Source organism: Carcharodon carcharias, chromosome 1 (assembly GCF_017639515.1).
Source record: "Carcharodon carcharias isolate sCarCar2 chromosome 1, sCarCar2.pri, whole genome shotgun sequence".
Classification (NCBI taxonomy): Eukaryota; Metazoa; Chordata; class Chondrichthyes; order Lamniformes; family Lamnidae; genus Carcharodon; species Carcharodon carcharias.
Window position 1 is genome coordinate 136,442,461 of NC_054467.1, and position 13,290 is coordinate 136,455,750.

Genomic DNA, 13,290 nt, shown 5'->3' on the forward strand with positions numbered 1-13,290 from the left:
GCTATTTAATTTCCTGTTTGTAAACTACGGATATATTGTAACTAGAATTAAAAATTCCTTGTAGAAGATGTATTTTCTTAAATTAAATTACAATAATATAATTTTGGTGAAATCCTGTGTGAAATTTCTCCTGGAATTAGGACCATTTCCTGAGTTGGGCATTTAAGGTGCATTTATTTTTCCAAATTCAGTGAATACTTAAAAATATGCAGCTGATTTATTTTTACTCAAAGTCCAGATGTTTTCCTAACCTTCCTCTTTCTCCTCAACTTTTGTTCTTCCTTTCTCTTTGAATATTTTGCAGATTTTTTCAATTTGCTCAGTTTATCTTTTGTTTTCCTAAGCTACTTTAACATTATACAGGATTAATGAGTTTTATACAATTCCTGGAAGCCTAATTTAAAACTGCTGGACTATTGGGTCTTCCAGTCTGTTTAACTTGTTGCATAAAGCTGACTGTGCTTTGGAATCCAATTTTGTGTTGTCACCGCGGTGTAAAAGGCGTTTCCTTAAAGTAGCCTGTGAGCTAAGAATGAGTGTGTCTGCGCCCACCCGTGTCTTTGTGTGTCCATAGCCCCTTTTTAATTTGAATGATTCAGTGTAAAATTAACCCAGCAGACAAGCTTTAGTCTTAAACAGGATAGATTAGTTTTTGTAAGTTAAGCGAAAAATAATAGTTATTAGCTAAAAAAATACAGATACAAAGATTAAAATGCACATAAAAGAAATGTTACTTAGAGAGTGATTTGAAATCTCATCTTTATGCAATATCATTGCGGGCCCGTTGTTTGACCTCCTTCCTTTCTGAAGTGAAGTGGCTGAAAACTGAGGTTCAGTTTAGTTGCTGCAATGGCCTTTGCAATCGACCAGTCGGTGCTTGCCTCTCTCAGGTGAATTCAGCAGGTTAGCAGGTTTTTGGGAGAGCAAGAAGGCCTCACTAATTTTGCAGTTATGGCACTTGCAAGTTGCCTAGTCTTTTTTCAGCAGGAATAGCAGTTGATTCTTAAAAGAAATAACTGTCGTCCCTTAGCCAAGAACCCTTTCTAAGGTTGTTTCTTAGAATTCTTCCTGGGGTTCTACACACACAATGGCTGTTTGCAGCCTGCCTTTATACAGTTTTAATACTTAAAATGGTTGCTATCACAAACTGTCGAACCATGCTCCCATATTAGGCATTGGCTTAGCCTGGGGCATCGTCTTTTTAGCCGAGGTAACTAACCTTACAAATATCTCAGCCGTTGACTTGAATGGTTCCCATTCTGCCAGGTATGAGGGGATAGGAAAGAACTATTCAGACCTCCAGGGAAAGCCATTGTCTGCTTGAGGACTCATTACATTTCAGAAGTCTTTTCACATCTGGGTATATTTGCTTGTAATCCATTCAGAGCCTTCCGGAAGCTTGACAACATTGCAGTCAAAGAAAGGTGACTTATGGCAGCCATCCTTAAGGCTTCTTGTGTCCATTTAAAAAGGAAGATTAGCTTTTTAACAAAATCTATAATATCTCAGCTACACGTTTATGACAGAGTGCATGGTCTTATTCAATGTAGAAGTAGCTGGAGGCTGTTGTAGATTTACAAAATCATAATGGGTCCTACTTTATCTTGTGTTTGCATGATCATTTAAGGCAATGCATTCAGCACCAAACCTGCATGTACTTTGTTTCTTGAGTAACATTTGATTTTGTTGTACTCAATGGTTATTCTATTCCAGAAGTTCTTGATTTTGAATAGTTTGCATTTGCCCTATTTTGTTTGTTAGCTCAGCTAACTCTGTGCAAAATACATCTGTCCTCTTAATTCCCTCATATTTATAGTTAGAAAAGCTGACAGGCTTTTTCAGAAAAGTGATCATAACTAGATCAAATACATAGTGGCTTTCTTTATTTTGAAATATGTGTTGTCAATGCAGAGCTTGCCCAATAGCCATGTTTTTAAACAAAAAGCTCTCCATCATCATATCCTTGGGATGTTAAAATGGCCATGCTTATTTCTTTATTACTGTGGATGATGGATAAAGTTGCCTCCTGATAATAGCTTTTTGTAAAATTGGTTTGATTTTTGCCAACTTTATTGTAATGCAGAAGTATAAGAATATTTGAGCACTTTTGATTTACTTGCGTGCTAACAGCCAAGCCTGGAGGAAATTCCATCTTCACTTAATAAATTCTTCAAGCAGCCTTTCAAGATGGCAGGCTTTGCAGGCTAACAGCCAATTCAATAAATGAATTACTTGTGGTAGATCAAGTGTGAATGGGAAAATGGGAATAGTGCTTTTTGCCCCTTGATCTCACACTTTATTTTCTTAGAATTAATGAAGCATTTAAATCACCATGGTTTAACTTGAATTATATAGTGCAGCATTTTGTTCCAAACTGAATACATGTTTGGCTCAAAGAACTTCAGGAAAAGTATTGGTAATCCACAATTGACAGCGTTTTTCATACTTGTGTCGGTGATTGGTCTGAGTGGCTTCAACTCAATGTTTTTTGCATTAATTTAAAATATTTATTTTTAGACTATATGCAGGTGAATTTTGTCATGGGTTGTTCAAACCTTAGCTTAAATCTGTATACACTGTAACCACAATGGCTTGTTTGATAATATTTAGGTTTACTGGGATAATGGAGCTCAGATTGTTGAACCTCACGATCGAGAAATCGCAGAGGCCATTGATAAGAATTTGGAGCCATGGTCAGAGTCCTGGAATGACAAGCTTGTTGACTGCAGTTCACTCGTTAAAGATCCTTTTGAAAATATGAAAAATAAATATCTTGAGTGTTTACAGAAGCATTGCTTTCACAGGTCAGTGACCAGATGTACTTAGTATTTGATTTCTGTAGCAAACTGGTTCATGCAATCTTTTTCTACTTTCATTTGATCACATATTTGGTCTTCTGTCACCAAAAGCTGACTGGAGCTGCTTGGTAGACCTCACTTTTATCTGGAACCCTATTATACCTTTACAGTGGCAACATACTTTGGATGCTGAAAATCAGAAATATAACCAGAAAATGCTGGAAATACACAGCAGGCCAGGAAATATCTGTTTCAAATGTTAACTCTTCTTTTTCTCTCCATAGATGCTGCCTGGCTTGCTGAGCATTACCAACGTTTTCTGTTTATCTTGCACTTTGCTTTAATTTGGTTAATGTGTGATTCAGCAAGAATATTGTATGGAAAAAAATGACTTTTATGCAAATATGGCACTTAAAGACACAGAATTATGTGCTTTCTTATCCATGCACTTCCCACATCCCACCAAAATAGTAATTCTGAATGGTGATTTATTCTTTATTGTTGTACAGTTAAACACTAATGAAATAAGTTTGTCTCAGTAGCTTTTTTTTCAGAAAATTCAACACTTGGATTCAGCAATTACAACCTAATGACTTCATTTTGAAAGGGGCCAAAATGTCAAGATTGCTGCAGTATAAATAGCCCAGACCTATGTTTGAAGCTTGGTCCTAAATGTGCATTAAATGTTTAATAACTGCTTTGTGAATTAAGCACCAGTGCAGTAAAACCATGGAGAAAACTGTTTTCCTCTTCCTTCCCCTCTTCATCCACTCTGCCAGCCACCTCTCCCACCCCCTTAAATATTGGCGTGTGTATCTGTTGTATCAGCTTTGACTTTACCAAGGAAAAGTACTTTGTCTTGTCTCCACTTTCTCCCCATCTCTTCTCCTGCCAAAGTTACCTTGTCCATGAGACCACTTCCTGCTCCCTTAGCCTCATTACTGTTGAACCTAACTTCCATTCCTGGTTCCTGCGTTAGGTAAAACTGCAAATAGTTCCATCTCATATACTGTCTCTACCACTTTTGCAAAGCCTTCTTCAAAGAAACCACCGTCAACCCCATGGCTATTGCAGACTGCCACCCTTTGTCCCTATTGGGCTCCACTCTTGGCTATCTAATCTCCAGCAAAGGTTTCTTTTCTTGCTTCCATACCATTACCACTGGATATTTCCTTAGTCTTCTCCTCTTGCTTATCCACACCCTGCCCTTAACAAAGTTACCTGAGGATTTGGGGTCAGCTTCCACGTGTATGCTAACAACGTCCACCTCCAGATTCTGTGTGATTTTCCAATATCCTGTCTTGGATGAACTTCAGTTTCTTCTGGTTAAACATTATTAAACTGAGTTGCTCAGGCTCCTGCCACCTACCAGAAACTAAGTACTCTTAGTACTGATTTCATCGCCTGCCTCTACACCTGCTTCAACATATCTGTTGCTGAAACACTCAAACATATGTTTTTCACTTCCAGATTCAACTATTCCAATGCTCTCCTGGCTTTCATGTCTGTAAACTTCAGCTCACCCAGTATTCTGTTACTTGCATCTTGCACTGCACTAAGTCCAGTTTTCCTGTCACCCCTGTTCTTGCGGACCATTATTGGAGCACTGTCCCACAATGCCTCAGAATTAAAATTCTCATCCTCGTCCATGTCTTTGCCCATCCCTATCTCTGTAGCCTGTGGCCCTAAACCAATCCACAACCCCCAAACTCTTCTCCCTGACTCTGGCCCTTTGTGCAATCCCCTTCTCTTTGCCCACCATCATCACCTATGCCTTCAGCCACCTAGGCTGCCTATTCTGAAATTCCCTCACTAAATATTTCTGCCTCACCATGTCCAAGGCCCATCCAACACTTGGGGCAGAATTTTATGGCCCTGTTGTGGTTGGGGGCCGTGCTTTAAAATGAAGCGAGCCATGCAAAAGTCCATTGACTTTGGTAGGATTGTAAAATTCTGCCCTTAGACATTTGGTTACCCTTATGATTTTCTTCTCCTTTATCTCAACCTCTGAAATGTTTTTCTAATTTTAAAGGTGTTATGTCAATGCAAGTTGTTGTTGTAATCAAAGTGTGGGAAAAACTGTGATCTTAAACTTGTCATTTGATGCATTGTTGCTATGGATATTTGTTTTGCTGTGGAATTTAAATATCAGTGTATCACTGATATCAAAGCAGATGACCACTCAAAACAGCACAGGTTTCAAAGGCATACGAATTCTCATACATTTCCAGTAAGTTATTTCAAATAAATATTTGCTATGTTTTATTGTTGATATTCATTTCAAGTTTTTGTAATTGATTTTATTCTAAAACATCATTGCTTTCAATTGCCTGTGCTAGAGACAATATTGTTTTCTGATCTGACTTCAATTTATTTCTTTATCTAGGGATATAAATAAGGAAACTAAACTTAAATTTGTACACACATCCGTGCATGGAGTTGGACATGAGTTTGTGCAAGCAGCTCTCAAAGCATTTAGCTTCACCCCTCCCCTTGCAGTTCCAGAGCAGAAAGATCCTGATCCAGAGTTTCCAACTGTCAAATATCCAAATCCAGAAGAAGGCAAAGATGTGCTGGTAAAGAGTATTGATGTATAAGCTATTGTCAAAGCTGATTTATTTTGGTTTTTGTGGGGTATTGATGCTATTGATTCCTGTTGCATATTCCATAGCTGAAAATAACCCCTGAGTAGGATTTCTAGATTTACTAATTCTAGGCTTTGGGAAGCCCAACATTAAAAAATGCACCCTACTAGTAGCCAACTGTAATTACTGTGGAATTACTGACAGCTGCACATGTTAGGAGCTGGTGGCATTAACACCCCATCATACCCAATATAATATGATTTTAATTAAGTTTTGCATTGAATTTTAATCCATTGTAAACACAAATCTGGAGCAGAGATGCAGTAGCTATAATTGCCTTAAATGCACACACGGAAAGCTTTGCCAGAGATCTGTAACAATACTGTGATTATCCAGTCTCAGTTATTTAATTTATAAGCTTTTATGCTCTTTTGAGGATTGGAAAAAAGGTGAGATAATTAAAAAAAAACATTTGATGACATCCTCCTGTGATACTGAATATTCAATCTTATTTTTGATTTTCACTTTCCAAGGTGCATCAGAACCAAAAATGTAATACAGCAAATAATTCTTCCAGCAGCGTCCTTTCTGCCTTCATAGGCATGCAATATATAAATTCTGAAGTTTCAAAATCTACGGTTTGAGTATTTTTGGTGAAACAAGTGGAGCTCAAACAGTGAAAAATTTTGAGGCCAGAGTCTGAATAAAACTCATTAACATTTTTATATTTACTTAATTATTTATCAGCTTTATTGCAGAGTAGTTGAGATAATGTGATAGTATAAAGGTACATTTTTGTTTGTAGTAGCATTTTTACCAAATTATGCAGGTTTTTTTAAACTTATAACCAACTGGGTTTTGAATTCCTTGGAACTTTTGACTTCTAAATTTGATGTCTTGCTGCCTGTTTCTGGTCCCTGACAAGAGCACAGGTAAAAAACCTAAGAAATAGGAGCAGGAGTAGACCATACAGCTCCTTGACCCTGCTCCACCATTCATGGCTGATCACCTACTTAAATCCCATTTTCCTGCCCATTCCCCACTTCCCTTGATTCACTTAAGAGTCCAAAAATCTATTGAACACAACCTTGAATATAGTCATTGACTGAACATCCACAGCCCTCTCTGGTACAGAATTCCAAAGATTCATTACCCTCTGAGTGATGAAATTTCACCACATCTCGGTCCTAATTGGCTGTCCCCTTTACCCTACAAGATTCCTTGCCAGCCAGGGGTAAAAGCCTCTCATCTTGCCAGGCCCCCTCAGAATCTGTGTGCGTCAATGAGATCACCTCTCATTCTTCCGAACTCCGAAGAATACAGAGAGGTGTTCGTTTAAAGGGCAGGCAGCGTCTTCCCACGTGGGCAGCCCTTGCCAGCAGCAGATCTGTCATTGGGCACGAGCTGCACAAATAGGAGGGACTTCCTCCAAGCAGGCTGCCATGCATGGTCACCAGAGTCTACTGGCGGGTTGCCCACATGGCATGGCCCCCAGCTGCAACTGGTAGGATACTAGCAATGGTAGACTGAGGCCCTTAAGTGACTTGATTGGCGGAGTCGGGAAGTTGGCAGGGTCTCCAAGCCATAGCTTGCTGCTTGGCCTCCTCCCCAGCCTCGTCTCCCAGCCCACCTCCAGGGAGCATTAAATTCTGTTTGTGTTTCTATTCTCTGAAACAAAATGAATAACCTCATTTTAAGGTTGATCAAAATCAACCTTATATTCTATATCCTGGCCTCTTGCCCACTCAGTTAACCATTTGCAACCAGTGTTTCAGATTTTTATTTTGGATTTAGGAATCGAGAGTAGGAAATTTTCCCAGTGTTGCAATCCTGTCTCATGAGTGGCAGTAACCACCCATACTATTTTCATGGCGGGGAGTTGGAGATGGGCTGGAGTCAGGCCTGCTGCCAGAGGTGGAGGCTGTTGTCGAGGCAACCAGATTAAAAGGCCACCTCCATTCACTGAAACATCGGTCTAGTTTTGGAGATGTGTGAGGGCCCCCTGACCCTCACCTGCTTACCCACTCATCCTCAATTTTTATTAAGGCTCCTCCATGCTCCTGCCCATGTATTTCTGCAGCTCCTCTCCTCTCAAGGTCAGCTTGTCCATGAGGTCCACCTTCTGCTATCTTGAGCCCATAGCCACAAAATTATTAACCACCCAGCTTCCTTCCTAACCTCCACACTAACTGACATTGTAAATTGTTCCCTCTTGGGAACAGTACTATTCCTTTTCAAAACTTCTATCTTGACATATAAAAAAAGAAATAGGAGCAAGAGTAGGCCATTCAGCCCTTCGAACTCAATCATTATTAAGTGAGGTCTTGGCTAATCATCTACTTCAACACCATTTTCCTGCACTATCCCCATATCTATAGATGTTTTTAATATGCAGAAAACTATCAATCTCAGTATTGAATATATTTAATGACTGAGCCTCCACAGCCCTCTGGGGCAGAGAATTCCAAAGGTTCACCACTGAGTGGGCAAGAAAGTGGGATATGGAATATAAGGTTGATTCCTCCTCATCTCAGTCCTAAATGACCTGCCTCTTATTCCAAGACTGTGTCCCCTGGTTCTAGACACCTCAGCCAGGGGAAACGTTCTTCCTGCATCTACCCTGTCGAGCTCTGAAAGAATTTTGTATGTTTGAATGAGATCACCTCTCATTCTTCTAAACTCCAGAGAATAAAGGCCCAGTCTATTTAGTTGCTTCTCATAGGACAATCCTTCCATCCCAGGAATTAATTTAGTGAACCTTTGTTGCACTCTTCCTTAAAATACTAACCTTTAAAACTTCTGTTCTTGCAAATTACCGCCACATCATTCCCTCATTCCCTCTTTTCCCTCATTTAAAGTCCATGAACATGCTTTTTCCTCCCAAATCTGCCCATTTTCCCTCAACTCCATGTTTGAATCACTAAGCTTTCACCCCTGAAACAGTCCTAATGAAAGTTACAAATTACATTCCCCATGACTGTAACATGTGCACCATGCCTCCCTGCCCTTCTTCATCTCTCTAAAGTTTTTAACATGGTCAGCCATACCATCTTCCTCCAACAACCTCTCCTCTGTTGTGCAGCTGAGCAGGACAATTCTGATTGAACAATCTGGCTCTAATTTTTAGGTTATGCCTGCTAGTCTTAGATTCCTGAATTAGCAGAAATAGTTTCTCTCTATCTACCTCTAACAGTTCCCATTAATACCGTGAAAAGTTCAATCAAATCACCCTTTTAACTTTGAATTCCAGGAAATACCACCCTAGTTTGTGTAATATCCCCTCAAAGCTTAACCCCTGGAGCCCAGGTATCATTCTGGTAAATCTTCATTGCAGTCTCTCTGAGGCCAATACATCCTTCCTACCCTACCCAAAACTGTTCACAATATTCCAGGCTTTGTGTAGTTGAAGCATGACTTCCACCCCTTATATCTAGCTCTCTAGATAAATGAGTCAACATTCCATTAGCCTTTTTGATTATTTTAATGATTTGTTTACCTGGTCCCCAAGTCTCTTTGGAGCTCTACTGTTTATCTTGTGTGACAATAAACTTGCTTTTAGATCTATTTTCCACATTACTTGGAGGAAGCAGGCCAACTGAATTGTGTTAGTTTTTTTTAACTTGTATTTGAAATACTCCATTAAGTATAACTTCTAATTTTTCCAGACTTTATCTTTTGCCCTGGCTGACAAGGAAGGAGCCACAGTCATTTTAGCAAATGACCCAGATGCTGATCGGCTTGCTGTAGCTGAGAAGCAAGAGAGGTATGCAGTAAATACGTCAACTCTCCATTGAATTTTGCAAGCATTTTGTAAGGTGCAAGCACTTTTCTGATGCATATGAGTTCCCTAAGTTCTAAGAGTTTCAAATAAAATTTGAGAGTTTCAGAAGCTTCAGTATGGAGTGTCTTTATTAGGACTTTGTTGTATATGGGTGATTTGTGACATGCATCACAGGGTGTAGACTGCTATAAATCAGTTATTACTTGTCTATCCACACATTGACAGTGCAGGAATGAAAGGATAAGAAGAAGCATACTGCTTGTCCAGATTTGTGTTTTTTATGGGACAAAGGTGGGGTTCCAAATTGTTAACCATTTAATGCAGCAGCATATTTTGTGTCATATAAGACATGTCCAAATTGTTCTCATTCATGAGTAAGAATTCCTAGGCAGTCCATAGAAGAGTTTTCTTCAGCCCATATTCAGGACCAGTTTATTGGGTGGATTTCTTTCAATAAAGGGGAAAGTTGTAAAATATGCTGATTATCGCTGAGGACCCTGGAGTTGTCAGCCTTCTTTGAGGATTTGGATTAAGTAATGGGGATAGAGTAAGCCTGGTATAGCCCATTGAACTTGAATGTTTAGAACAGCAAGGTTGCTGGCATGTTACTAACTATATCTGAGTCATAAATGTTGATACCCATCATATGGCTGGTTAAGAAATTCTTATACTTGAAATAATGTCCGATGGAAAAACAATAGCTGGAAGTTAGGTATGAGGTCATAGAGTCAATACTGCACAGAAGGAGACCATTCGGTCCATCAGGTCCAGGCTCTCTGTAGAGCAATCCAGTCATTCCCATTTCCCTGTTCTATTCCCATAGCTTTGCAAATTTATTTCCCTTAGTTCCTATACAGTTTCCTTGAGGAATTATTGATCGTCTCTGCTTCCTTCTTCACTCTTGTAGGCAGTGAGTTCTAGGTCATTCGCATTCGCTAGGTTAAAAAAAGTTCCCCCCCCCTCCCCGGTATTACTTGTCCAAACATTAATCTGTGTGTCCTAATCCTTCTACCATTGTGCCTATGTATCTGGGATTTGTTACTTAGTATGTTTGGGTTACAAAGGTAAATGACTGCTGTTGAAGCTCTGCAACTCTGCCTCAGGGAACCACCCTTTGTTGTGTCCCTGCTAAGGTCGGGAGAATCGTGGCAGTACATTCACACATTTCATTTAGGTTCTGCTGATAATTATCATATCCCTTATATTCGTGGCATCCACTGAGGGCTCAAATCCATGCTAGCTAGTCAGTTGCTTCATAACCAATTGATAACTCTTGTCTAGTATGGGGAGGGGAGGAAAGAGCAATAGTGTCTCAGCAATTAGGTTCAGAGTAGAGAATTTTGGAACAAAGGCAACCCTCTAAGGTAGAATAGTAAGGTACCTGAACCAGGTAAATCCATACTACTCCAGGGCACTAGCAGAAGGCAGCTTTTGCAACACTGAAACATGGAGGGGCAGATCTGACACGAGGAATCTTTGGGGATTAGATTGCAGAGATTTTCAAAGAAGTAAAGTGACCCTCGCTGGAAAATCAGCTGGAAGCTTTTCTGTGCTCTGCAGCTATGCTACTTGACTTTTTGCTAGCAAAACTCCAGCAATTTTCTATGAGTTCTAAATTTTTACTGCTTGCAAACCATTGATTAAACTCTAAATTCGACTAGGTAAGGTATATTTAAATAGGCGTTAGGTCATACAGAATTTGAGTATTGCTGAAAAAAGAGATATGTCTTAAGCTTTTTGTCTTGCACTCATCAGGACACTCGCAAGAATACCAATATAAGGGGAAGACAACAGTTTACACCGTATTTGAAGAGAGTGCTGATTGGTTGGCAAGTGATGTTGCCATGGAGCATGCATCACTGATGGCGACTGACAGTTAACTGCCAAGCATTGTTTGAAATTTAAGCCAGGCAGCTTGACCCTGATTAGTCAAGACATTGCCCTGAGGAATGAGTCAGCAAATGGTTGTCACTTGTTTTGTTTAGGTGAAACAGGTGCAATGTACATACATGTTATTTCTGTTTGCAAAGAACAGGGCCCTGTGTATTAATTGATGTAGCTTCCAGTACATGCAAATGCACCACACTGCGAGACCAACTGACAATCTTAAATTGGTTGTCAGTGTAATTCTTAGCACACTGAGGATTATTCAGCAAATGTCATCCAGTCGCTGAATCGCATCTAATGTTGGACACTGTTTTGAGTTTTGCAAGCATGGACTGTGGGTACAGTCAGTACCCTGCCCTTTGCAAACAGTGACGTGGACATGCTGCTTGATAGGCTATACTAAAGACTGGCGGATCATATCAAACACCACGTCCCAGCTGCTGTTCGCAATGGGCAGAGTATAGACCATAACCAAACAGCCCATGCTTGCAAAACTCAAAACAGTGTCCAACATTAGATGTGATTCTGCGATGGGATGACATTTGCTGAACGATCCTCAATGTGCTAAGAATTACGCTGACAACCAATTTAAGATTGTCAGTCGGACTTGCAGTATGGGGCATTTGTGTGTACTGGAAACTACATATATTTATACATAGGGCCTTGTTCTTTGCAGACAGAAAAAATATGTACATGCATTGTGCCTGTTTCAGCTAAACAAAATAAGTGATAGCCATTCGCTGACTCATTCCTCAGGGCAATACCTTGACCAATCAGGTTCAAACTGCTTATTTTAAATTTCAAACAATGCTTGGCTGTTAACTGTCAGTCACCATCAGTGGTGCATTCTCCATGGCAACACCATTCGCCAACCAATCAGCAGTTTTCTCATACAGTATAGATTGTTGTCTTCCCCTTATTGGTACTCTTGCGAGTGTCCTGCTGAGTGCAAGACGAAAAGCTTAGACATGTCTTTTTTCAACAATACTATGGTGTATTTCTATAGTCAGAGTTGATATTCCATTTGAAGGCAAACAGAAACTGTCATTTGTCTGGCATTCTCAGTGGCTTGTTTTAAAAACGCTGAATAATAACTGACTTCTGTGTGCGTCAGATACAACTGACCAAAAAATCTTATCTGCATCTGTCTAATGTATAGAGCTTTGACAACTTAAGAAGTTGCTGAGAGCTTATAACTGACAAAGTTGATACAGAATCATTTAAAACTTTTCATTCAGGATGAGTGTTATAAATAGCTGCCTTTGTTTTTGATCATTTTCTAGTCATTGACTTGTCTAGTTTGAATATCTTTATCACTCTAGCAGTTGTTTCCATTAACTTACTTGGATTGAAACAATAATTTATCCAAACATCAGGATTGAGTGGGCTATTGAGCTTAACAGTGTTTAAGCTTTGTTTTCACATTTCAAAGCAAAACTTCCACATTCCCCTTAATGTAAACAAAATGTTGTAACACCAGTTTAGCTAAAGCTTACATTTTTAGCAGCTGAACCCTCTAGGGAAGTGTGATCATAATATGCTAGAATTTCACATTCATTTGAGGTTGAGAAATTTGGGGCTGAAACTAATTTCTAAATTTAAGTAAAGGCAATTCCAAATGTATGAAGTCAGAATTGGCTAAAGTGGACTGTGAAAACAGAGAAGCAGTGGCAGACATTTAAGGAGGTATTTTCTAATTCTCAACAAAGATACATTCCATTGAGAAAGAAAACTCTAAGGATGAACCATCTGTGGTGAACTAATGAGCTTTAAGGATGATATCAGATTGAAAGAAAAGGTGTTCAATGCTGCAAAGATTAGCAGAAGGCCTGAAGATTGGGAATATTTTAGAAACCAGCAAAGGGTGACTAGAAAAGTAATAAAGAGAGAGAAATTAGAATGAGAGTAAACTAGCAAGAAATATAAAAACAAGCACTAAGAGCTTTTACAAGTATGTGAAAAGGAAGAGAATAGCTAAAGTAAATGTTGGTCCCTTAGAGGAGCTCTCCACCACTCTCTTGCACTGTCACTCTTATTATCTTCAACAAGAGCTGACTGCAGGACACTCTTCCCAGACTGCTTCACCACGATGCTGACTGCAGGACACTCTTCCAGCTTGTTTGTGATTGTAATATGTAAATTGTATTTGTATTTCTCGCATCATATGTCCCCTCTGGGTTTTACCCAAAACATGATCAAAGCAGTTAGTTTCATGTGGGATTGGCCAAGCACATACCCC

At 39.5% G+C, this 13,290-nt stretch overlaps 1 protein-coding gene across 2 annotated transcripts in view; it reads left to right on the forward strand.

The window, feature by feature from the left end:
- pgm2 (phosphoglucomutase 2) overlaps positions 1 to 13,290 on the forward strand; it is an 85,216-nt gene that overhangs the window by 36,319 nt on the left and 35,607 nt on the right. For both annotated transcript variants that reach the window (XM_041196218.1, XM_041196227.1), the window contains 3 exons: positions 2,611 to 2,804; positions 5,185 to 5,374; positions 9,049 to 9,146. In XM_041196218.1, the coding sequence (XP_041052152.1) occupies positions 2,611 to 2,804; positions 5,185 to 5,374; positions 9,049 to 9,146 (482 nt within the window). The remainder of the gene's footprint in view (positions 1 to 2,610; positions 2,805 to 5,184; positions 5,375 to 9,048; positions 9,147 to 13,290) is intronic.